The sequence below is a fragment of the Rhinoderma darwinii genome, chromosome 1 (genome assembly GCF_050947455.1).
Source record: "Rhinoderma darwinii isolate aRhiDar2 chromosome 1, aRhiDar2.hap1, whole genome shotgun sequence".
Classification (NCBI taxonomy): domain Eukaryota; kingdom Metazoa; phylum Chordata; class Amphibia; order Anura; family Rhinodermatidae; genus Rhinoderma; species Rhinoderma darwinii.
In genome coordinates this window covers 364,245,923-364,273,841 of record NC_134687.1, presented here as the reverse complement: position 1 = coordinate 364,273,841, position 27,919 = coordinate 364,245,923, and the positions used below count along the sequence as shown (strand labels likewise).

At 39.8% G+C, this 27,919-nt stretch overlaps 1 protein-coding gene across 2 annotated transcripts in view; it reads left to right on the top strand.

Annotated features, from left to right (window-relative positions):
- JAK2 (Janus kinase 2) overlaps nucleotides 1–27,919 on the top strand; it is a 284,382-nt gene that overhangs the window by 193,909 nt on the left and 62,554 nt on the right. For both annotated transcript variants that reach the window (XM_075827431.1, XM_075827440.1), the window contains 4 exons: nucleotides 14,726–14,883; nucleotides 20,242–20,353; nucleotides 23,789–23,975; nucleotides 25,784–25,911. In XM_075827431.1, the coding sequence (XP_075683546.1) occupies nucleotides 14,726–14,883; nucleotides 20,242–20,353; nucleotides 23,789–23,975; nucleotides 25,784–25,911 (585 nt within the window). The remainder of the gene's footprint in view (nucleotides 1–14,725; nucleotides 14,884–20,241; nucleotides 20,354–23,788; nucleotides 23,976–25,783; nucleotides 25,912–27,919) is intronic.

Here is a 27,919-nt window from a genome sequence, read left to right as displayed (position 1 = left end):
CTATCTATCTAATCTCTCTCTCTCTCTCTCTCTCTCTCTCTCTCTCTCTCTCTCTCATATTATCTATCTATCTCTATCTATCTCATTATCTATCTATCTATCTATCTCATTATCTATCTATCTCATTATCTATCTATCTATCTCATTATCTATCTATCTCATTATCTATCTATCTCATTATCTATCTATCTCATTATCTATCTATCTCATTATCTATCTATCTCATTATCTATCTATCTCATTATCTATCTATCTCATTATCTATCTATCTCATTATCTATCTATCTCATTATCTATCTATCTCATTATCTATCTATCTCATTATCTATCTATCTCATTATCTATCTATCTCATTATCTATCTATCTCATTATCTATCTATCTCATTATCTATCTATCTCATTATCTATCTATCTCATTATCTATCTATCTCATTATCTATCTATCTCATTATCTATCTATCTCATTATCTATCTATCTAGTGTTGTAAGTGCCTTAAGGGGGTTTTACACTGGGTGATTATCGGGCAGACAAGCGTTCATAGAACGCTCGTTGACGATAATTGTTTGATCATCTGCTGGTCGTATCGTTTTAAAAAAGTAAAATATATTATCGTTGTCGGCAGCACATCTCCCAGTGTAAACAGGGAGAAGCACTGCCAACATGATGATAACATATGGGGACGAGCGATCGGAGTATCGTCTGCTTGTCCCCATCCATAGCTCCGTGTCACAGGAGCAAACGAGTGCCGATCAACGATGTCTCTTCCCGCACTGGTCTATTATCGGCCGGTGTAATAGGGTCTTTAGGCAGATAAGAAGATAACATTACTTGTGAAAGCAATGCAATTGGTGCTAATTGATAAATTGAGCATCACCAGCAATGCCTCTGGCATTGACAACATTATGAGGTAAAAACATTTAAATAAACTCTCTCTCTGCAGTATAATCTTTTAGGATTGGAAATATAATAAGAATCATTTGTATTTCTTTCCCCCATCTCTACCCTCCTGAGAAAATGTAAGTAATATTTTTACATACCTCCCAACTTTCAACGATTAGAAAGAGGGATAATTCATCCGACACATTTTTTTAACGATAAGCCACACCTCTAGACTCACCCAATCTCTGTCCATACACATCCAGTTCCCTTTGTGCCTCCACACAGTAATAGTTATCTCCACAGTGATGATACCTCTTTAGTGCCCTCCTTCGAGGTAACCTGTATTTGAGGGTCTTTTCGGAGCCTCTGTCACAGATTCCATCAAATTGAACAGAAAAAAAATGCAATGCATGCAGAACTATTTTTCACGTCAAAACGACGGACACCTTGGTGGACCTGGATAGACAGCATTGTAAGTTAACAGGGGCCGTCGAGTGCCGCTGGTGTCCTTTGGGCGACAGATCCGGCACTGCGTCGTGGATTCCACTATAAACGGAACCCACTATACAGATGTAAATCGAGCTCCCAGCACTGATGTGAACATAGCCTTATTTTAAGTGGAAATGGGTTGTTTTTTTTATTATTATTTTTGGAGAAAAACAAATGTCACTTCCTGAAGAGTTGTAGTGCATAACAAATAATTTGACAGTCTTCGCAGTGCTGTCGAGACATGCAATGCATTCGAAAAGTCTTCAGACCCTTTAAATTTTTTCACATTTTGTTAAGGCCTTGTGCTAAAATACCCTTACAAAACTTATTTAAAAAGACTGATTATTCACTCCTATGTTTACTAGCAAAGAAGTAAAGTTTTTAGTGTAGTAGTTTTATTTTAGATTACTTTTTCTAAATTATAATCCACAGATAGCTATGCTAAATCATATTTTCTAAGAAGTTGTTTTATGGAAACCATTTCTCAACACTAGAAACCAGTCAGATTTAGATTTTTTTCAAAACTTGTATAAACAAACTTATAATAATGGATTTTATACTACTGTATGAAAAGCATGGTAATATGTTTGTTTTTTTATTATTTTTTGCATATTGCCAGGATATGCTGAATGTTAATCTGTTAAATTTATAAAGCAACAATCTCATTTTGTTAATGTTTTTTTTTCAGGTACACAAGTCCTTAAAAAATAAGATATTGTGCAACTGCAGTTGACCAAACTAAGAGTCTTGTGGTCTGTCTGTTCTGCACACTGTGTTCTATACGTTATCTCCAGATTAAAATCGGACACACACATCATACACACTCCCATATCACACAATTAACACATACACGTATCAAACACATCACGCACATTTACAAACATCTCTCGCACACACAATCTTACAATCATTAGAACATTCAAATGCAAGTTTTATACGTTATGTTGTAGTTGATGTATTGTAAAAAGGAGCTATAGAGAAGTGAACTGTGAGAAAATACACAATGTGTACATGCTAGCGTTACATAATGTCTGTGTTTTGTAACTGATTACCATGTGGTGTACTGGGTTACTAAAGTTTTCACAAATCTTACCAGTCAGGTTTCCTGTGTCAGTCTCTGTCCTTAAGTGATCAGCAGACTATCTGGCAAAAAAATAAAATATTAAAAAGAGCTTCTTATTTTTATCCTTCCTGAAATAGGTTTTGTTTGTTGACACTTTTAGTTTTCCTTCATTATGAAATATATAGTTTTTTATTTTAAAGTTATAAACTGCAATTTTATGTACGATGATGAAGAGCATTGCATCATAAATCATAGTTTGTACTAATCATTTTAGAACAAAATGTGCCTTGCATAGAAGTTCTGTATTTGCTATCACCGTGCTCAGTCCTGGCCAAAAGTTTTGAGACTGACACAAATTTTGGTTTTCACAAAGTTTGTTGCTTCAGTTTTTATAGTGCCAATTTGCATTAACTCTAGATTGTTATGAAGGGTGATCAGATGAATTGCAATTAATTGCAAAGTCATTCCTTGCCATGAAATTTAACTTAACCACAAAAACCCCATTTCCACTGCATTTTAGCCCTGCCACAAAATTAGCTGCTAACATCATTTCAGTGATCTCGTTCGCTCAGGGGAAAGTGTTAACAAGGACAAGGCAGCTGATATCACTCTGTCATGCTGATTGAATTATAAGAGCTGGCTGGTTGCTTTAAAAGAGAGATGGTGCTTGAAATCATTGTCTTCTTCTGTTAACCATGGTTACCTCCACGGAAATACGTGCAGTCTTCATTGTTTTGCATTAAAAGGGCTTTACAGGCAAGGACATTGCTGCTTGTAAGATTTCCCCTAAATCAACCATTTATTGGATCATCAAAAACAAGGAGAGAGGTTCAATTGCTGTTAAGAGGGCTTCATAGCGACCAAGAAAGTCCAGCAAGAGCCAGGTCTGCCTCCTAATGAGGATTCAGCTACAGGATCGGTTCAACAGCAGTGCAGAGCTTGCTCAGTAATGGCAGCAGGCAAGTGTCAGTATATCTGCACGCACAGTGAAGTGAAGGCTTTTGGAGGCTGGCCTGGTGTCAAAAACTGCACCAAAGAAGCCACTTTTCTCCAAGAAAAAAAATAAAGGACAGACTCATATTCTGCAGGAAGTACAGGGATTGGACTGGGGTAAAGTTATTTTCTCTGATTAACCCCTTAAGGACGCTGCCTAATTTGGGCCTTAACCCCTTTAGGACGCAGCCTGTTTTGGCCTTGTGGCACAGCAGATTTTTTCAAATCTGACATGTCACCTAATGTGGTGATAACTTGGGATTGCTTTTACCTATCCAAGCGATTCTGAGATTGTTTTTTCGTGACATATTGTACTTTATGATAGTGGAAAATTTTGGTCAATAAATTCAATATTTATTTGTGAAAAACACCAAAATTTTTAATAAATGTGCAAAAATGTGCATTTTACTAAATTTAAATGTATCTGCTTGTAAAACAGATAGTAATACCACAGATAATAGTCACTAGTTACCATTTCCCATATGTGTACTTTTATATTTGCTTCGTTTTTTGAACATCCCTTTTATTTTTCTAGGACGTTACAAGGCTTAGAACTTTAGCAGCAATTTCTCACATTTTAAAGAAAATTTTAAAAGGCTATTTTTACAGGTACCAGTTTAGTTCTGAAGTGGTTTTGTGGGCCTTATATATTAGAATCCCCCAATAAATCACCATTTTAAAAACTGCACCCCTCAAAGTATTCAAAACAGCATTCAGAAAGTTTCTTAACCCTTTAGGCGTTTCACAAGAAATAAAGCAAAGTAGAGGGGAAATTTACAAATGTCTTTTTTTTTTTTACCAAAATTCATTTGTATTAAAAAAAATTGTGTAATACAGAAGGTTTTACCAGAGAAACGCAACTCAATATTTATTGCCCAGGTCCTGCAGTTTTTAGGAATATCCCACGTGTGGCTCTAGTGCCCTAATGGACCGAAACACCGGCCTCAGAAGCAAAGGAGCAATTACAGGATTTTGGGGCCTGCTTATTTTGAGATTATATTTTAGGCACCATGTCGGGTTTGAAGAGGTCTTGTGGTACCAAAACAGTGGAAACCCCCCAAAAGTGACCCCATTTTGGAAACTAGACCCCTCAAGGAATTTATCTAGGGGCATAGTTAGCACTTTGACCCAACAGGTATTTTGCTATATTTATTGGAGTTAGTCTGTGAAAATGAAAATCTACTTTTTTTTCTGAAAAAACATAGAAATTTGTAATATTTACAAGGAAAAAGAAGAAAATGCACCCCAAATTTGTAAAGCATCTTCTCCCGATTACGGAAATACCTCATATATGGTAATAAACTGATGTTTGGACACACAGCAGGGCTCAGAAGGGAGGGAGCGCCATTTGGATTTTGGAGCGCCGATTTTTCTGGATTGGTTTTTAGTGCCATGTTGCAATTGCAACGCCCTGGAGGGAACAAAACAGTGGAAACACCCCAAAAGTGACCCCATTTGGGAAACTACACCCCTCAAGGAATTTTTCTACTGGTATAGTAAGCATTTATACCACACAGGCTTTTTGCAGAATTTAGTAGAATTAGGCCATGAAAATGAATATAAACATTTTTGTCCACTAAAACGTTGAATTTTTTCATTTTCACAATGGATAAAGGAGAAAAAGTCGCCCTAAATTTGTAACGCAATCTCTCCCGAGTATGACAATACCCGACGTGGTAATAATTTATTTTTTTAATAGAAATTAATTAACCTTTGCAGGACTGATCCTTTTTTGCTTTTCCATTTTAGTTTTTTCACTCCACGCCTTCTAAACGCCATAACTTTTTTTATTTTTCCATGAATTGAGCGGTGTGAGGGCTTATTTTTGGCAGGATGAGCTGTAGTTTTTATTGGTACAATTTTTTGGTACATACAACTTTTTGATCACTTTTTATTACATTTTATTTAGAACTTTGGTGACCAAAAACTGTGATTTTGGCGTTTTAAATTCTTTATTTCTTACGGCGTTCATAATGCGCTATAAATGATCATTTTACTTTATTCTGCGGGTCGGTGCGATTACGGCGATACCGTATGTATATAGTTTTTTTATGTTTTGCAGCGTTTGCACAATAAAATCACTTTATAAAATCATTTATTTTCTGTATCACCATAATCTGAGAGCCGTAACTTTTTTATTTTTCAGCCAATAAAGCTGTGGGAGGTCTTGTTTTTTGCGAAACGGGTTGTAGTTTTTATTGGTACTATTTTCGGGTACATGCGACTTTTTGATCACTTTTTATTCTATATTTTTGGAGGGGTGGTGACCAAAAAATAGTGATTCTGGCATTGTTTTTAGTTTGTTTTTTTTGCAGCGTTCACCGTGCGGTAAAAATAACATTATAGTTTTATAGATTGGGTCGTTACGAACGCGGTGATACCAAATGTGTACTGTTTTTTAACGTTTTCATTTTTTCCCTATAATAAGAGACTTATTATAGGAAAAAAAAATCTTTTATTTTTACACTTTTGTAAAATATTTTTATTAACTTTTTTTACTTTTTTCTTTACTTTTTACACTTTCTTTTTTTGCCTGCAGCTCTGATTGCTGCTAGAATACATTACACTACCTAGGTAGTGTAACGTATGCCAACTGTCAGATCATTCTGACACTTAGTCTACGAGGACCAGCCAGAGGCTGGTCCTCATAGGCTTGCATACATGGCAGACCCGGGGGCCGTTGTCTGGCCCCCGGGTGCCATCACAAGCATCAGCAGCCCCCACAATTGCATGGGGGCTGCTGATGTTCTACAAAACCCCTACATGCGGAGATCGCAATCGAGCGCCGCATTTAACAGGTTAATTGCTGAAATCAGCTGCAATGAGCCGCTGATCGGCAACAGTGGAGTGTCAGCTGTCAGGGGCAGCTGACCTCCCGGAACGGTCATCGACAGTGTGCATCGCAAGCGGCAGTGACGTCCTGTCACTCTGACAGGAAGTCTTTCAGGAGACTGGTCCTGATAGGCTTCCGTACATGGCAGACACGGAGGCCATTACTTGGCCTCTGGTCGCCATGCTAGCCATCTGCAAACCTCACGATTTTATTGTGAGGTCTGCCGATGTGCTAGAAACCCCTTAATGCGGTGATTGCAATCGATCACCGCAATTAAGGGGTTAATTGCCGAAACCAGCGGAAATAAGCCGCTGATCGGCATACAGTGGAGTCTCAGCTGTCAGGGACAGCTGGTCTCCCGGTTCCCAGTGCACACTGTCGCCGACAGTGTGCACCGAGAACTGCGCAGTAACTGTACGTCCCCGTGCGCTAAGACACTGGCCACATGGACGTACAGTTGCGTCGTGGTGCGCCTAGGGCTTAAGGCTCAGAGCCCATTTTTCAAATCTGACATATTTAATTTTATGTGGTAATAACTTCTAAATGCTTAAACCTATCCAAGCGATTCTGAGATTGTTTTCTCGTGAGACATTGAGCTTTATGTTAGTGGTAAAATTTGGTCGATCTATTCAGTGTTTATTTGTGAAAAATTGCACAATTTAGCGAAAAATTGAATTTTTCAGAATTTTAATGCATCTGCTTGTAAAACAGATAGTTATACCACCCAAAATAGTTACTAGTTCACATTTCCCATATGTCTACTTTAGATTGGCATTGGTTTTTGAACATTCTTTTATTTTTCTTGGACGTTACAAGGCTTAGAACATAAACAGCAATTCCTATTATTTTTAAGAAAATTTCAAAAGCCATTCTTTTAAGGTACCTGTTCAGTTCTGAAGTGGCTTTGAGGGGCCTATGTATTAGAAACCCCCATAAAACACCCCATTTTAAAAACTAGGCCTCTCAAAGTATTCAAAATAGCATTTAGAATGTTTTTTTTAATCCTTTATGCATTTCACAGGAATTAAAGCAAAGTGGAGGTGAAATTTGCAAATTTCATTTTTCTTGCTGAATTTCAATTTTATTCCATTTTTTCCTGTAACACAGAAGGTTTAAGAGAAACACTACTAAATATGTATTGTCCAGATTCTGCCGTTTGTAGAAATGTCCCACATGTGGCTCTAGTGTGCTCGTGGACTAAAACACAAGCCCCAGAAGCAAAGAAGCACCTAGTGCATTTTGGGGCCTCTTTTTTTTATTCGAATATATTGTAGGCAGCATGCCAGGTTTGAAGAGGTGTTGATGTGCCAAACCAGTAGGAATCCCCCAAAAGTGACCCCATTTTGGAAACTACACCCCTCAAGGAATTCATTTATGGGTGTTGTGACCATTTAGACCCCACAGTATTTTCACGGAATTTATTTGACTTGGGCTGGGAATTTTAAAAAAAAAATGTTTTTTTTTTTTCCTCCAATAAGATGTAGTTTTGGCTCAAAAGTTCTTATTTTCACAAGGAATAAAATACCCCATTTTGTTGCCTAATTTGTCCTCAGTGCGGCAATACCCCATTTGTGGCTATAAACTGCCGTTTGGGCCCATTTTGGGCCCATGGGAGGGCTCAGAAGGAAAGGACCACCATTTGGCCTACGGGGGATTTTCTGGTGCGAAGTCATGTATGCAGAAGCCCCTGAGGTACCAGTACAGTTGAAACCCCCTGAGAAGTGACCCCATTTTAAAAACTACACCCCTTAAGGCATTCATCTAGAGGTGTAGAGAGCATTTTGACCGGAGACATACACCCAATAAACTGTAATGTGGGTTCTCCCAGGTATGGCAATACCCTCAATGTGGCTGACTGGGCACACAGCCGGGCTCAGAAGGGAAAGATGAGGGGGATAAGCTGTGCAGAGTGCATCAGGGTAAGTAAAACTGGGGTAGATTAAAAATCAAGGGATGTATAATCAATTTTAAAACACTCTTTCATACAGAGCCCAGGTTTTTCGGGACACGTGTCACATTGATATATTGTGTCCTTCCTTATCCCCCTCTTATAGCAGACTTTGCACCTCTTTTGACTTTTTCCCTTCTTGCCAGTTTGAAGAACTTCTGGAAAGTGTTGCCTTGGTACGATGCGTGTGGCCCCGCTTCCAGAAGTACTGGGTGCCCCCCATGGCGCTGTAGGGCTTCAGGACTTGATCTGACAAGTCCACCCCCCCCCCATGTACCTATTGTAGTCCAGGATGCAGTCTGGTTTGGGGGTCTCTGTACTGGTACCTCGTACAGGTACATAGGTACTGGTGTGGCCATGTATTGTTGTCAATGCAAGGACATCTCTCTTGTCCTTGTACTCGACACACAATATGTTGCTGCTAGATTTTGCCCTGCTCTCACCCCATCTGAGTGTTTGCCCAAGCAGAGTCTTAGGGAGGCCTCTCAGATTTCTTCTAGCAGTGCCGCATGCCGCAGTACTTCTGGAATCGAGGCACTTGAAGAGTGGGACGCTGGTATAAAAATTATCCAGGTAGAGTTGGTAACCCAGGTCCAGCAGTGGGTGCACCAAATCCCACACAATTTTTGCATTAACTCCCAGTAAGGGGAGGTATTCTGGGGGCTGAATACTGGTAATCTTCCCTTCATATATCCTAAAATTTGTAAGTATACCCTGATGCACTCTCGCACAGCTTATACATCTTCACGCCATACCTTGCTCTCTTACTCGGCAGGTACTGGCGAAATTGTAGCCTCCCTTTAAAATGTACCAAGGACTCCTCAATAGAAATACACTTCTCGGGGGTGTATGCTTGGAAAAACCGGGCACTGAAACGGTCTAATAGGGGTCTCCGTTTATTCAAACGGTCAAAACTGGGGTCATCTCAGGGTGGGCACTGCTCATCATCAGTATAATGTAAGAAGCGAAGTATTGCCTAATTTTTTATTTTTTTTAGGTTCTAGTTCAATTCTGAAGTTGCTTTGAGGGGCCTATATAGCATATAGAAAGTTTATTAACTCTTTAGGTGTTTCACAGGAATTTAGAGCAAAGTAGAGGTGAAATTTACATATTTATTTTTTTGGTCAGAAAATCCTTTTTATTCAATTTTTTTTCTGTAAAACAGAAGGTTTTACCAGAGAAACGCAACTCAATAATTATTGTCCAGATTCTGTAGTTTTGAGAAATATCCCACATGTGGCCCTAGTGCGGTAATGGACTGAAGCACCGGCCTCAGAAGCAAAGGAGCACCTAGAGGATTCTGAGGCCTCCTTTTTTTTTTAGGCACCATGTCCGGTTTGAAGAGGTCTTTTGGTGCCAAAACTGTGGAAATCCCCCAAAAGTGACCCTATTTTGGAAACTAGACCTCTTGAGGAATTAATTGTAGTTTTCATGGGGTGCATGCGACTTTGTGATCAGTTTTTATTCTATTTTTAAGAGGCGTGGTGACTAAAAAAACAGCAATTCTACTATTGTTTTTTTATTCAATTTTTTTACAGTGTTCACCGTGCGCTATAAATGACATATTCACTTTATTCTGCGGGGCGATACGATTACGGCGATACCATTTGTTTCTAGTTTTTTTTTATGTCTTAAGGCGTTTTCACAATAGAATACTTTTTGTAAAAAATCATTTACTTTTTGTGTTCCCTTAGGCTTGGTTCAAACAACCTATTTTCAGACGTAAACGAGGCGTATTATGCCTCGTTTTACGTCTGAAAATAGGGCTACGATACGTCGGCAAACATCTGCCCATTCATTTGAATGGCTTTGCCGACGTACTGTGCAGACGACCTGTCATTTACACGTCGTCGTTTGACAGCTGTCAAACGACGACGCGTAAAATGACTGCTTCGGCAAAGAAGTGCAGGACACTTCTTTGCAACGTAATTTGAGCCGTCGTTCATTGAAGTCAATGAAGAGCAGCTCAAGATTACGGGCGTAAAGACGCCTCGCAAAATGCGAGGAGGAGCTTTTACGTCTGAAACTACGCAGCTGTTTTCTCCTGAAAACAGTCTGTCTTTTCAGACGTAAAAGCCAGTTCTCGTGTGAACATACCCTTATTCTAACAGCCATAACTTTTTTATTTTTCCATCAAGAAAGCCGTGCGAGGACTTGTTTTTTGCGTAACAAACTGTACCAATTGTGATTCTGGTATGGTTTATTGTTATTTTCTTATATGGCATTCACCGTGCGGGATAAATAACGAAATAATTTTGTAGTTCAGGCCGTTACGGATGCGGCGATACCAATTATGTATAGTTTATTTGTTTATTTTTATTAATAATAAAGGACTGATAAGGGATAATTGGGATTTTTATTTTCTTATTTATACACAGCTTTTTTTTTTACTTTATTACTTTGTCCCACTAGGGAACTTGAGGACAGGAGGCCCTGTTCGCAATTTTAATACACTGCACTACATGCATAGTGCAGTGTATTAGAGCTGTCAGCTACTCACTGACAGCAAGCATAGTGGGTCCTGACTTTGTCAGGACCCACTAGGCTTCCGTAGATGGCATAGCCGGACGCCATTGTTGCTGTATCGGGTCGTCGATGGTGGTTTAACCCCTAGGAAGCCGCTATCGCTATTGAACGTGGCTTTTAAGGGGTTAATCAACGGGGACACATCGATCGGTCCCCGCTATGGGAACTGCGGCAGCCGCTGTACAACTGTCACAGCTCGTGCATGTGTCGGGATGACGGCCGAAATGGCAATTCCTCTCGTGACGTACTATTCTGTCATGAAGCGCGAACTGGATGGTTTCCCTGACGGAATAGTACATCACTGAGCGCGAAGTGGTTAAGCCACCTTAGGCTGTTTGGGACACCTGGAAGAATGATTGACCGGAGAAGAAAAGGTGAGTGCTACCATGAGTATTGTGTCATGCTAACGGTTAAGCATCCTGAGACCATTCATGTGTGGGGTTGCTTTTTATCCAAGGGAGTGGGCTCACTCACAATTTTGCCTAAGATCACTTCCATGAACAAAGAATGTTATCTAAACATCCTCCAAGAGCAACTTCGCTCAACGATCAAGGAGCAATTTGGTGATGAACAATACTTTTTCCAGCATGATGGAGCACTGAGCCACTTTTTCCTTGTCACATGGTGAATAAAACATTGACATTTTTGGTCCGTGGCCAGGAAACTCCCCAGATCTCAATCCGATTGAGAACCTGTGGACCATCCTCAAAAAGCGGATGGACGAGCAAAACCACAGAATTTGTGATAAAACTCCAAGCACTGATTAGGCAAGAATGGGTTAACATCAGTCAGGATTTGGCCCAGTAGCTGATTTCCAGCATGCCAGGGCGAATTGCAGAAGTATTGAAAAAGAAGGGTCAACGCTGCAAATATTGAGTCTTTGCATAAACTGGATGTATTTGTCAATAAAAGTTTAAAAACTTATGAAATGCCTATAATTGTACAGTATACCTTAGAAACCTCTCTAAAAGATCTAAAACCACTGAGGCCGTAGCTTGGTGAAAAACAAAATTTGTGTTAGTCTCAAAACTTTTGGCCAGGACTGTACTTGTGCTAAGTTTCCATTGAGTTATTCTATAGAAAATTTGCTGACATCTGCGTATTCCAGTGAGAGACTTTTTGCCCACGTTGCATTTTATAAACTACTTCTAAATCACCTGCAAGCTGAGATTGTTTATCTCTGTGAACGCTTCTCTTGCATCTCTGCACTGACTGTAGCGTTCATTTAAATGGCCATACACTAAAATTTTACAGATTTTGGCTTATTATTGTAAAATACTGATCAAATATGTAAGTTTGCATGAGTCCTTTTTCACGCAAACGTATATATTTCGGTGCATATATATGTATAGTTTGGTGTGTGTGTGCGCGCGCGTGTGTGTATATACACGTGTGTGTGTGTGTGTGTGTGTGTGTGTGTGTGTGTGTGTGTGTGTGTGTGTGTGTGTGTGTGTGTATATATATACATATAGTCCTCAATGAATTCGAATATCTTCAAAAAGTTGATTTATTTCAGTAATTCAATACAAAACGTAAAACTTATATATTATATAGATTCATTACACACAGAGTGATCTATTTCCAGCATTTTTTTCTTTTTAAAGAGGCTCGGTCACCACATTATAAGTGCCCCATCTCCTACATAATCTGATCCGCGCTGTAATGTAGATAAGTGTTTTTTATTTTAAAAAACGATAATTTTTGAGCAATTTTAGATTTATGCTAATTAGTTTCTTAATGCCCAACAGGGCGTTTTTTAACTTTTGACCAAGTAAGCGTTGTAAAGAGAAGTGTATGACGCTGACCAATCAGCATCATACACTTCTCTACATTTGTACTTCGCACAGCGTGATCTTGCTGTGCTGTAACATACACCCATATTAACTTTACTGAAGTGTCTTGAGAGTGAATAGACATCCTCTCCAGCCAGGACGCGATGTCTATTCACACTCCCGACACTTCGGTAAAGTTTGTGTGGGACTTAATCACAGCACTGCGTGATCTCGCAAGATCACGCTGTGAATGACAGCACAGCAGGACTTAGCACCTGCCCACACTGCCAAAAGTACCAAGTCCTACTGGAAAATGAAATCAGCATCTCCATAAAGCTTGTCAGCAGAGTGAAGCATGAAGTGCTCCAAAATTTCCTGGTAGATGTTGTGCGGACTCTGGACTTGATATATCACAGTGAACCAACACTGTTGCTCAGTGGTCCAAAGTCCTCATTTCAAATGAAAGCAAATTTTGCATTTCATTTGGAAATCTCGGTCCCAGAGTCTGGAGGAAGAGTGGAGAGGCATCAATCCAAGTTGCTTGCGGTCCAGTGTGAAGTTTCCACAGTCAGTAATGGTTTGGGGAGCCATGTCATCTGCGGGTGTTGGTCCACTGTGTTATATCAAGTCCAGAGTCAACACAGCCGTCTACCAGGAAATTTCCCAGCACTTCATGCTTCCCTCTGCTGACAAGCTTTATGGAGATGCGTATTTCATTTTCCAGCAGGACTTGGCACCTGCCCACACTGCAAAAAGTACCAATACCTGGTGTAATAACCACAGTATCACTGTGCTTGATTGCCCAGCAAACTCGTCTGACCTAAACCCCATAGAGAATTTATAGAGAATCTATGGAGTATAGTAAAGAGGAAAACAAGACACCAGACCCAACAATGCAGACGAGCTGAAGGCCGCTATCGTATCAACCTGGGCTTCCATAACACCTCAGCAGTGCCACAGGCTGGTCACCTCCATGCCACGCTGCATTGATGCAGTAATTCATGCAAAAGGTGCCCCGTCCAAGTATTGAAGGCATATACTGGACATACTTTTCAGTAGGCCAACATTTCGGTATTGAAAATCATTTTTGAAATTGGGCTTATATAATCTAATTTTCTGAGACTGTAAATTTTGGGTTTTCATTAACTCTTCGCCATAATCATCAACATTAAAATAAAAAAATGATGGAAATAGATCACTCTGTGTGTAATGACTCTATATAATATGAGTTTCACTCTGAATTGAATTACTGAAATAAGTTAACTTTTTGATGAATACTCTAATTCATTGAGAATGACTGACTAATTTTATATATATATATATATATATATATATATATATATATATATATATATATATATATACGAAAGAAATCCCACAGCACTCCGATGGTTCTAAAAAGTATGTGATTTATCCAGTCAACAGCTGCAATGTTTCCGTCCTGCTATAGGACCTTTTTCAAGTGCGTGTGTGTGTGTGTGTGTGTATATATATATATATGTGTGTATGTATATGAGAGAGCGCATATCTAAATGCATCTGTATCTTATGTCATCCAAATTGCATCCATGTTTTAAAGGTGGTGTTTTATGTAATTAAATGTCTTTTTTAGAAGGCCGCTTATCACTATTACACAGCAGTAATACAAATGCAATACTGATGCGATTATGATCCGAAATACAGACATATTGCATAACCTTATTGTGCACATTTACAACTGAACTTATGTGAAACAGGCCTAATTTTTAATTAAGAAAAGAAAACCCTCTAAGCATCATTTTCAACTTCCTCGATTAGGTTTTAAAGGGTAATTCCCAACTCAGTTGTGGCATATCCACAGGATATGTCAGAAATGTCCAATAGATGCGTGTCTCATCTCTGAAACCTGTGCCTATCTCCCGAACGGGGATCACCCGGCCCCTATCCCTCCTGGTGAGATGGCCACTGCTTCCAGGCGAAGAATGAACAAAGAGGTGGCCATTTCTATGGGAGTTACGTAAACAGCCGAGCCCTCTTGCTCAACTGTTTCCGTAGATCCATAGATTTGTATGGCCATCTCTCCGTTTGCTTTCTATCTGGATGTGGCAGCCACTGGGACCTGCATCTATCGGACATTTATGGCATATCCTGTGGATATGCCATAAAAAGGCTAAGTTGGGAATACCCCTTTAATACAGAATTATAATTCTGTATGTGTAATACATTTTTTTACGTCTTCTAGGAGGTGGAATTTACATCACTGAAGGAAGCTCTGTCCTTTGTGTCACTTATTGATGGCTATTACAGATTGACAGCAGATGCACACCATTACCTTTGCAAGGAAGTAGTGCCTCCCCGGGTACTGGAAAGTATACAGAGTTATTGTCATAGGCCTGTTTCGTAAGTACATTTTATGATATAAACCATTACTTGAAGGGTATGTCTACCTTTGCAACCATTTGGTTTTTATTGCTCTAATTATTCTGAAATGAAAAATAAAATAACTTTGCAAATAGATTTCATTAAAAAATTCCTATAATTTTGGATCTACAGCTTCTATTCAGATCTTTGTTCGTAACATACCATATTCACCTATTTAGTCTTATCCTGCAGTGTTATCCTCTTCCAGCTGTCCCCTGCTTGATAATATACCAAATGCATGTAACTAAGAATTAGGGGACAGATGGAAGGCAATAGACTGCTGGATCAGACTACACAGCATTTGTTTGTAGTCTGTTACCATGGAGATGTATAGAAGCTATGGACACAAAATTGTATTACTTTTTTAATCAAGACCCATTGATTAAAAAAGTAATAAAATTACTTTAGATGCACTGGAGCAATACATAAATATTTGGTTGCAAAGTTTGACACCACCTTTAATCTTCAACGTTCGGTGTAGTCATTTTAGCTACATTTTTAAGTAATGATTTTCTTTATGCCAGAGTCCAGATTAAAACACCAAGTGAAACAAATTGTGCTCTGGGAAAGCAGCAGTTCATTTGTGGTAAACTTCAGAAATATGTTCACAAAGTGCTACAGATAAACTGAGGTGGCCTGTAATGCCCTGGATAACTCTTAAAATCAGTTTACATTAAATAAAACATTCTGTATTATGAAAGAATATGATAATCCAGCACCTAGTCATATTCAAAGTGGCAGAATATCCATACTTTATGGTGCTGATCATTTCTCAGAAGACTTGAGTCAAAACTTTACATTAGCTCTTATGAGGTTTTATCAAAATATTCTACGAGGTGTTTAAGACCTCGAGCACACTGACATTTTAAGGATCCATAATACATCATGGATTTTTTTCAGAATCCATAAAAAAAAAAGTGACTTGTTCCATCATCTGTAGTATTATGGAGGTATTCTCCCCTAGAAGCATTGCCTCTAAGAGAGAGTACGGTGCCCAACGTAGGCTGTAAACTGCTTAGCCGCAGGAATGAACTGGAAGTCTGTGTTTCATTGCGATTGTATTATGATGTTCCCCTATTAAATAAGAAATGAGTAGCTTCACAACTGATGTACATGTGCTATACGTTTCCCACCTCTTGGCTATTTCTATTTATGTAGTTGCCTGGCAGTTGTAAATCAGCAATCCAAATCTTTATCTATTGCAACAGAATGGTTAATATTTCTACAATGTCATCTACAAGTAATGGCATTGTTGCATCCCAACTCATAGAACATTTTTACTACAGAGGCCCCCCTTCCCCAAAAAGAGGCTCATAATTCGCCTGGTAAAACAATGTCCACGTGTAACTGTACGTTACCATGGTGAAGAAATGGCTGCACAAAGTGTTCTCACTACAAAATGATCGAATGTGACGTTATAGCCAAAATGTTAAGCAGCGGTTAAATCCTGACAGGAGAAGTCTGTAATTGTTTCAATTAAGCTTTTAAGCTATATGTATTCTACTGCAATGTCCTCACAAAATCGGCAATCTCTCGCTGTTACAGAGAACTGTTCCAAGAAATAGTCGAATGGTTCTGTGATGAATTTTCTGCATTCTATATTTTGGGTCACTTGAATGTTTCTACTGATGGTTCTAGGTTTGAAAGTTATTCCAACATCAGCCTCTGAGACAATATTAATTTGACTACACTTTTTTCGGGATGATTTAGAAAAAGATATTCGTGATATTAAAAGGAGTCCATACATGTCACCTATTTTGTAAGAAATGGTATGTTGCAACCCCCACCACACACCAGTGTTTGTTAGTGTTAGAAGACCACTGACTTTAAATGTGGCCAATGAGTGGTAATGTGAGGCCAATCCTCTAAATATGAAGCAAATGACACTCCGGAAGTAGTGAAACCATCTTGCCCATTCATCTATAACCCCAAAAGCCAATATGTATGTTACCAATACGATTGGTTCTTACCAGTGGAAGTTTGTTTTATGAGTGATTTAAGATATAAATTTTTCTTTGTTATCGTTATAGCATTTACCCAGTAGCAGAAAATGCTTGTGCAACAGTGACCAATATTTGGAAATGCATTCCGATCATTGTACATATCTTGCAATGTATGACCACCATTCTTGATCATAGAAAATATTGGAATGCTACATTCATTATCTAATGAAATATTCTGCAATATCTAAATATACTTTGTTCCAATTCCTCAAGATTTTCAAGATAGGTGTTTGCAGTCAGTGAATAGAAACATTCTTGTTGCAGCGGTTCTCCGGGACCTAAAGTTAGGGCATCATGTAAAAGACAGCTTACAGCGAGATTACGCTTGCTGAGCTGTAAGTCCCACACAAACGTTACCGAAGTGTCGGGGGTTGTGAATAGACATCACGTCCTGGCTGGAGGTGATGTCTATTAACACTCAAGACACTTCAGTAACGTTCATGTCTGAGTAAGTGACAGCACATAGTGAACAACGCAGTGTCACCATGCGCTGAGTAAATGACTGGAGAAAAGTGTATGATGCTGATTGGTCAGCGTCATACACTTCTCTCTACAACGCCCACTTGGTCAAAAAGTAAAACACGTGCAGTTGGGGATTAAGAAAGTAATTCGCATAAGGCCGGAGACCCGGTGATGCGATCAAAGATCGGCATTCCCTTTGATCATTCCGCGGTCACGAATGTCTTCCGACCACAGCTGTGTTCAGGAGGCTGCTCTGAGATCAGGATCTGTTCGTTACAGCCCCTGCTTAGAGGATGAGCGCTCACCAGCCTGATCTACAGCGACGCCAAAAGACGTAGTCGTAGACTGGGGACCTGCACCGCCTGACGTCAAAAGATGGTGGGCAGTCGGGAAGGGGTTAAAGGGGTTGCCCAGGTTGGGGGCTGTATTTTATACTGATGACCTATCCGTAGGCTAGCTAACCAGTATAGGATCGGTGGGGGTCCGTGACTCGGATCCTGCTACCTCCGGGTGCCGCAAGACATGCAGGGGTCGGTGCCGAAGCAGAATGCTCAGACCACTGTATAGCAGCCGTGCTTGGTTACTGCAGCTCTGCTCCTATTTACTTGAATAGGGGCAGAGCTGCAGTATTGCAGCACGGCCGCTATACAGTGGCTTGACTTTTATAAAAGAAAAAATAATAATTTGGTTTTACGATATGTATCCTCTATACATAGAAACTGTATAGTTCGCGATCAGCTTAATTTGTCCGTTAAAGTGGTTCTCCATGAACGGACAACTGATAACCTATCCATAGGATAGGCCATCAGTATATGATCGGTGCGGGTCCGACACCCGGACCCTGCACCAATCAGCTGTTCCGGCTGCCTCCAGGCGCTGGATGTTTTGAAGGGTATGCAGTAGTTGGAGCCAGTAACAGGTGGCTCCGACCACTGCATAGCGGCCGTTCTGCAGCTCTGCTCCTATTCACTTGAAAAGGAACAGAGCTGTAGTACTGCAGCTCAACCACTATTCTGTGACTGGAGCCATCTGCTTCCGGCATGGATGTCCGGACCCCCACCCATCATCAGTTGTCTGTTGGTGGACAACCCCTTTTAAGTAAACTCCTGGCTTAGCAGGGAGCTGGTCCTATATTAGAGGAAAGAGTTGATCCTGCATCTAACACGCAGAATGGCCGTAATTATGATCACATCTAAGTTTAGCAACTTAGATGTAATCAATATTATTGTGATCCTGTTTGTTAGGCACACGCACAGGTACCGCTCTCTGCCGAGTCGTCCGTTCACTTCACTGACCTATTCTGCTTATATCCAACGATATAGCTTCTCTAAAAGAGGATACATATATGCTGCATCATAAAAATATTTTTTTATTTTTTTTAGTTCATTGACAAAATGTTTATAATCACATAAAACGTTGATTTAATAATAATATAAAAAACTTTCAGATGTATATAGTTTTTAAGTTAATGGGGTTGTCTGAGACTTAAAACATTTGTCTGGCTGCAGAATATGTTTTATAATATAACAAAAAAAAACAATACACGCCTGCGGAGACCACTAGAGCAGTGTCGCTGGAGCGGCAGGGGATTTAACATGTGAGTATTTCCTTCTTTTTTTTTTTTTTTTTTAAACCTATTCTGCAGTCAGATACATTTCTTAAAGGGAATCTGTCACCAGCATTTTAGGTATCAAGCCAGTAATACCTTGTGAAAGTGGGTGAAAAATCATTGTTAGCTAACCTATAAATATGTTCTAAGTAAGCTCTGTAGCTTTAGTATTCCGTTTTTCAGTGGTCCCGAGCTGTATGCAAATGAGCACAAAAGAGTCAAATCTTCACTCGAAAAGAGTCAGATTTTCATTCCTCCGGCGTTTCAGAGTTGACTCCGCCTCCTTGTTTTTGATTGACCATTTCTCTCACTCCACTGCACATGAAATCACGCGCTTGCGCATTGAGACACTAAAGCAGCTGTTCATTATTTTAATGCGCATGCTCGGCGCTCAGTGTGACGTCAGTTCCTCTCCTAATCCAGCCCCTGTCTCCTGACAGCAGAGTGAACGAAGCAGTGTACAACATCCCGACACTTGATGGAGTGAGGAAGAGGAGGTAAGTTTAATTTTAGTGTCTTGCTGATGGGTTGGGGGTCCGACACCCCCGCCAATCAGCTGTTTTGAAGGGGTTGCAGCTGCTCATACGAGCGCTACTTCCCCTTCATTCCGGTCACTTTCTCACACTTAATCGCCGACACGGACGTGTCAGCAATTCACAGTATGACATACGACGACGACGAAAGGGGGTGTGTACCCGCGCGGCGCATGCGCAGTTAACTGTTTCTGTATGAATGAAGCAGGGAAGGGGGGTGAAGCACGCATGCGCGATATTTGTAGCGAGATTTCGGCATTTAGGGCTGGACAGGCGGCGTAAGTGGGCGGGGTTAAGATCCTGCGTCACAAAGTAAAAATAAATTACCATAAAAGGCGGTAAAAGTTTAAATTACAACATTTCGGGCAAGAGGAGGACGTGAGGAGAGAAGAACAGATAAATGAACTATGGACAGCTGAGGGGTCAGGAGGTTTTATAAGGTAAGATGTTGATGACCGGATCCCTTTAAAGTTTTGGACAACCGCTTTTAAGGTTTTTGTTAACATTTTTTATGTTATGGGCATTGTTTTTCAAAGTAAGGTAGATGACTAATCAAATGTAATTATGTTGATGGGAAGTACATGCTTGACCATTGCTTTAGTGCTTCAGTCATGCTCCGTTAATAACTAGCACCACTGATTGATTTAATCTAAATATGATTTTTTTTTTTTTTCAATAATACATTTTTACTCTCGATTCTATAACTTTTTTTCCTTTCTCCAATACATAGGATGGAATTTGCCATTGATAAGTTGAAAAGAGCAGGGAGCCAAAAAGGAGCTTTCATTCTTCGCTGCAGTCCTAAAGAATTTAACAAGTACTTCCTCACGTTTGCAGTAGAGGTAATTAGATACAGAAGACTCAGTGTTAGACATGCGATAGACTTGAATGGGTTATTAAAGTGTCATGTGGGTGCATAATACTAACATTACTCACTAAACACAAGATATTGGCCAACTTAAATATATTTTTACATTCCATCATACACAAATGTGATATCGGTACTCATGCAGGACAATGGCAAGAAGGTTCAAATTCCCTCAGGTAGCAAATGCAATGCGACTACAAATGAGTGTACAACCATTAAGTAATTTAACATTTAAAGAAGGGGTGCAAAATTATGTCAAAAAAATCTGCATTGACACACTAAAGAATAACAACAAATGCGCTCTTCCTAAAGAATATCCACAAGGACTTGTTTACTTCACAAGGGGTAGAATCACGCAGTAATTCAACCTCAGGATTTGGTCCTATAACTTTAAGCAGACCTATCGCAGCGTAGAATAGATATTTAAAATAATGTTTTTTATTTCATATTCATAACCCCTTCTCGCCGCAGCCGCTTTTGGACCAAATGACACAGCCTCATTTTTAAAATCTGACGTGTCACTTTATGTGGTAATAACTTTGGAATGCTTTTACCTATCCAAGCAATTCTGAGATTTTCTCGTGACATATTGTACTTTGTTAGTGAAAAAATGTAGTCGATAAATTCAATATTTTTTTGTGAAAAACACCAACATTTTGAGAAAATTAGCATTTTTCTAAATTCAAATGTATCTGCTTGTAAGACAGATCGTAATACCAACAAAATAGTTACTAGTTAACTTGGGCAGGACCTAATAGGCTTCCATACCTGGGCAACCAGGAAGCCTAGCGACGGCTTCCAGGTTGCCATAGCTACCATAGTCACCCACGATCTCTCGAGGGTGGGTACACAGGGAGCCCCCTCGCTGTGGCAACAACTTCAATGCGGCGGACGCCATTGACAGCCGCATTGAAGGGGTTAAACGGCGGCGATCGGCGGTAGCTCCCATCGCCGCTGTTGCATCGGGATGTCAGCTGTATATTACAGCTGACAGCCGCTGAAGATGAAGCGCGCACAGCTCCTGTGCCCGCTTCATCTACAGGGCGTGACTGTTGTGAATGCAGTCAACAATGTAAATGTTTTTATTCTGGTTGCCGGGTAGATGCCTTTCTTAATCATTGCCCCATTTAAAAGGGCCCATTGATCAGCTGACAAACGAGCAAACGCTTTTTTGTCGGCTGATCACATCATTTGTAAGGCAGTAAAAATTGTTGTTAGCATCACATCTCACCGTGTAAACAGGGGATGTGCTGCTGGCAATTATGCAAACTATAAACGTACAATCTCGTTCGGCCCCCATACAGTACAATGATTTCTGCATGTAAATGGAGCTAAACAAGCAATGATCACCGAGCTATATTGTCGATTGGCGCTCATTTACCGGCAGAAATCTGCCAGTGTAAAACCATATTCATTAAACTCAAAAGTAATAAACTCTGCAGTATATTTCTTATATCTGGTACGGAGTAGAGGAGAAAGTGTGTTTACACATGTATATAATCCTGGACGCAGCCATGACAACCCAAAAGAAAACATTAATTATTTATATTGTTGGCTACATTCAGAGAACTGGAAAAGTAGTTCAAAATAGAAACAAAGTGGCAGATTTATTAACCTGTTCGCGCAGTGGATGGCACAAGCATAGGAGCTGTGCCCTCACCATTCGCAGCAGGCGCTGGCTGTAACATACAGCCGGCTTCCCACAGCAACGGCCGGGATCAGTGTTCTCTCCAATCCCGGGCATTTAACCCCTTAGATGCCACCGTCAATGGTAACAGTGGAATCTAAAAAGTTTATTTGCAACGGCCTAGTAGATAGAGTTTTACACTGACAGGCAATAATGCTTTGGTATACGAAGCATACCAAAGCATTATATAAGCGATCAGTAGATCGTATTTTGAAGCGCCCATAGCTGGACTATAAAACAGTTGACGTTTTTTTAATTTAGTTTATTAGGAAGAAAGAAAAAAAAGTGTTCACAGTAAAAATTAAATATTTTTTCCCCATAATAAGTGGTTTTATTTAGCAAAAGTGTTAAAAAAAAAATAAAATAAATGTAAACCACAAAAAAGGCCAAAAGACCACGGTGGAATTGCCTTTTTTTTTTTTCATTCGAACCCCAAAATGGTTCTATTAAAAAATATGACTCGTCCCGCAAAAAACAAGTCCTCATGCATTGACGGAAAAATGTTCAAAGTTATGGCTCTTGGAATGCAATGACATAGAAACTACTTTTTTTCCCAGGAAATGTTCTAATATTTTGCAAAAATAGTGAAACATAAAAAAAATATATAAATGTTTGGTATCTTCATACTCGTACAAACCCATAAATTAAAGATAGCACGTTATTTATGCCTCACGGTGAACAGCGTAAACTGAAAACGCAAAAATTTATGGTGGAGTCCATCCCCTCAAAAAAAGTTCATAAAAGCTTATTACGTGTTATGTACCCCATAATGGCGCAATTTAAAAATACAACCCGTCCCGAAAAAAAAACAAGCCCTGATATAGCTCCGTTGCGGGTAAGAAAAAAAAAGTAATGGCTCTTAGAATGTGGCCACAGAAAAACTAATTAAAAAAAAAAAAGTATATACATCTGCCATCTCTGTAATAGCAACTACCTATGTTCACAGGTAATTTTTATAGCACGGTGAACGCCATAAAAACAAAACCCAAAAACCAACGGCAGAATTGTTTTTTTCTTTCCCATTCCCGCTCTCAGAAAGAGCTTATAAAAGTTTTTGAATACATGCTGTACCCCACAATGGTACCATTAGAAAATACAACTCATCCTGCAAAAATAACAAGTCCTCATACGGCTATGTCGACGGGATAATTTAAAAGTGATCACTCTCAGAACCCCTCAATAAGAAAATTAAACCAATCGCTGTGTCTTCAAGGCTCATAATAGCTGCATCCTGAAGAAGTTCTAAAGCATCAGTCACTTCCTTTTTGCTGACCTCACTAAAGGCAGCATAGGGTAGTGACAGAGACGTGGATTTCAGCTTTATGATTGTTATGTCTCTGTTCCATAGTTTTTGTAAAGCTTACAGCTTAATCATTGCAGTGCTCATAATGCATTGCGAGGAAGAGTCCTCGGTATTCATGAGATTTCCGCAATCATTTACACCAGTTCCTGTCTTAAATTATAGCCATTTTAATGGGCCGCAACAGGCCATGCCCCTTATTCTAAACCCCGCCCAATTTTCCAAACTAGATGTAGTCAGCACAAATTCATCAAAAGTTTAAAAAAAATTGTCCAAATTGCAACTTTTGATGTATTATTCTAAGCCAGAAAACGTCTTTTCTGCAGTTTAGGTATAAAAGGTTTAGTACCCTTTTTAGGGGTCTCTTTCTCCCAGTGCTATATATTCCTAATTTGTGCATGTTTCTCTCTTCTCTCCACAAGCGTGCTGGTGTGCCTGAATATAAACACTGCCTGATAACAAAGACAGGCAATGGAGAATACAACCTCAGAGGGGCCAAGAAAAATTTTGGCACACTAAAAGAGTTATTAAACTGCTATCAAAAAGAAACTGTCCGATCTGATGGAATCATATTCCAGTTTACGCGATGTATCCCCCCAAAACCTAAAGGTCAGAGGTGTTTTTATTCTTTACGGTCAATAAACTTTGACGAGAACCTGTCCTGGCATGTCTGTTTTAGTAAATGGCTGTATTTCCCATGATCTAACAATCCAGGAGCATCTTTTCGTCATTATGCCGTTCCTTTGTTATTCCTCCTGGAAATGTATGGTTAAACTGACAACTGGGTGTTACCATTCCCCTTGTCAATGGGGCGTGTTCCTAAACAGTCTGACCGTGTCAAATCAGTGCTGTGTGTGAGACCCTATTGACAAGGTGAATTGTAATGCCCAGTCGTCCATTTATTTATACATTTCCAGAAGGGATAACCGAGAAATGGCACAAGACAGAGCTCTGAGAAAAGCTGCTGGAGCATTGTTATTTCATGGAGAAATAAAAGTATTTACTGAAAAACACCTATCCAGAGAGCCGACAGGTTCTCTTTAAATATAACATATAGCAGGAGTATTGGAACAGAAGCAGACCAAATTAATGGCCATTGTTGAAGCCTGTGGATATATTGTTTTTATGGAGACGGAAAACTATAGTTTTTACAAGGTAATGATAAATCAATAATTCATGCACATCCGATCAGGTAGTTACGGATAAAATTGTGGACCCATTCATTTCTATAGGCCACGGATACCTTTCCATATATTTACGGATGTGTGTCAGGGCCGTTGAAATGATCCGCAAAATATAGAACATTTCCTATTCTTGTTGGCAATTGTGGCACAGACTCGTCCATAGAAGTCTATGGGCGCTTCCGCAATTGCGGACAGGTACGGATTTGCATCCGTATTTGCGGACAGTAAAAACCCTTAGGCCCCGTGCACACGAACGTGTTTTTGCAGCCGCAATTCACCCGCAAATCTGCGGCTGAATTGCGGTCCCATTAATTTCTATGAGCCCATCCACATGACCGTGGTTTACACAGTCCGTGCATTGCCCGGGAGCCTGGACCGCAAAAAGATAGGGCATGTCTTATTACGGCCGCATTTTTTGGTCCAGGCTCATTGAAATGACTGTACACGGCCCGTGATTTGCGGGCGGCCCACAGGTGACACTCCGCGGCCGTCCGAGCCGAAAATCACGGGCCGTGCATACCATTACGGTCGTGTGCATGAGGCCTTACCGATGAGCTAATAAACTACAGTAAATCATACGTTCTGAAACCTGCACTAATCAGAATATAAAATAGAAGAACTGTTATGGCTTGTCCACACGTAATGGAATTGCTGCGTATTTTCCGTGCGGAATTGCGGATGGAAAATACGCAGCAGAATACATTAGCAGCAAAGTGGGTGATATTTAACAAGTCTTATCCACACACTGCGTAAAATTTCCGAGCAGAAATTAACCTGCGATGCGTATTTTTGGTACTGCAACGTGTCAAGTCCTGCCACGGAAAGTGGACTGAATTGCTGCTATTTCAGAGGAGATATCACCATCTCACAGCATTGTGAAAAACGCAGCAAAATCCGCACTATTTTCTGCAGGAAATAGTGTGTGTTTTCCGCAGCGGAATGTCTGCTAGTTTTAACGGAAATGCTGCAGAAGTTTTCTGCAGCAATTCCTTTACGTGAGGACAAGCCCTTAAAAGGAAATCTCTGCTGCATGATAATAGTAATATTGTTAGACCATAGACTGCTTACTTTAGTACGTGGTGACAGTTTGTAGTCTGTTGTTAAGGAGCGCCTGACAATTTTAAGCATTCGGAAATCTCAGTGAAGGAGTATTTGTTTTTCTTTAACTGTACATTTTTGCACAACATGTTTACTTGTATATTACCTGTTTTGTTTTCTTTTGTCTTTTTACAGAGAAATCAAACTTAATTATCTTCCGGAGCAACAAGGTTTCCGACATACCTACATCACCATCCTTACATAGACACAGTAATGTCAATCAGATGGTCTTTCACAAGATTAGGAGCGAAGACTTGACTTACGTATGTCATTCTGTAGTCCTACAGTTATATATATTGAAAGTAATCCCGTTCATTTTTACATGGGTTTTATGTAAATGAGGCTTAATGTTCACCCTAGAACACAATTTAGTTTTTTTTATTCTTAATCGTGCTAAAATTCTGTGGATTAGAGCTCCAACCGCTATAAACATCTATTAAAATATGAATCGGCACAGAATGTTTGTCCTAAGCACAACATTAACTTAAAGTGTAACTATACTTTGAAAAAAACTATTGACATTTCAGAAGTTTTGATTGGTGGGGGTCCGAGCACTGAGACACCCACCAATAGCTAAAAAGAAGTGACTGGAGCGCTTTGTTTCTGCTCGGCTTTCCTCAGAAAAGCGAGTGGTGTACGGGCTCAATAGAAAGTCTGAGTCCGTACACTGCTTGCTCGGCTTTCCTCGTCTGAGCGTTTCGGCAGTTCGTTTTAGTGCTCGGACGCCCACCAATCAAAACTTCTGACATGTCACTATGACATGTCAAAAGTTTTTTGAAAGTATAGGTACACTTTAAAGTCTAACTTGAAAAGAATGCTTTTGGACAGACTTTTGCTTTCCCCAATATTTCAGTTTCCTGAATGGGGGCCATACTTTCTCTGTCCATGACTTTGAGGCTGCACTGTCATTATTCACTGGCGAGTGAAACATAGGAAATACTATAGATGTCAACTACATCATGCAATGACAATATGACAACAGAGCAGTGCTAATGTGTGCCACCTAAGAGTTTATCATGGAAATTGTGTAACTGAAGCTACCAGTGATCACAAAGATTGTGCCTGTTACATGTAAAGACTGTGGTCACCAATATAGCCATTGACAGCTGGGGGGAGGGGACATCGGAAGATGAAGGGGTGTACTGAGCGCTAAATGCACATCAGCAGGTTGCAATGTAGATTTAGTATTGGAATTAGACTTTAATTATTGCCTTATGAAAAGTTTTACAACTTTGTAATATACTTTGTTTCAATTCTCTACCATTTCCAAGATCTCTATATACTGTCAGTGTAAGGAGTCCTGCTCATACGTCTTAAAGTGTGCTATAGTTGTATCCAGGCAATTTTAAACAGTTTTCCCCCTGCCAATGTTTTAACATGTGGAGAAATGTAGCGCAGTGTTGTGTATCAGCTTACCTAGTCCTCTACTTTACCTGTAGCTGCTCGCTTCCGGGCCACCCGAGGGTCACGTGATCTTTCTTCCGACTTTCTGAATCCTACGGTGTCTGCTGTAGAAACCAGACGTCCGTGTCTCAATGCAAGTGTATATGAGCCTCTGTGTAAGTCTCATATACTTGCAATGAGAGCCTGACCTCCGTTTTCCACAGCAGACGCTGTAGAATGAAGATCACGTGACCCCCGGGCAGCAGAGAGGCTACGGGTAAAAAAAATAAAAGAGAACTTGGTAAGCTGATACACAACATTACACTACTATTGACCACATGTTAAAATGGGGATGCAGAAAAAAAATTCACTGGAGTGCTTCTTTAAGTGTAATCTCCAATACATTGTAGCAAACTATCAAGACAGGAAAGAGATTTATGCTGCCCACATAGGGACATATATATTTATTGCCAGAATATTTGTGTCTTTTATTCATGCCATTTTATTTGGTTATTAGAGAGGGTTCAATCAGTAATCTTTGTCATTCCTCAACTATATGAGAAAAGCAAAGAAGATTGAGGACACCTTGCTCTTGGCAGATTCATTTCATATATTTACAGGATCTATATGTACAGTGTGTCTAGAAGAACCCCCTCTGCCACAGTTTCTATCATGTCTATCTGACCATAGGTGTGATCATTATTGGCAATGATTCTAACAATATTTTTTTTTTTTAAATCTTTGCCTCGTATTGTTTACTATTGTGCAAGAAAGATGCATGTGAGGTAATCCAAATGCATAATATTTCCCACAATCAAAATGGTTTTCCATATGAAAAATCATCCGTATTGTGATAAATATTTGTGTATGATCCTGGAGCACTTTTTG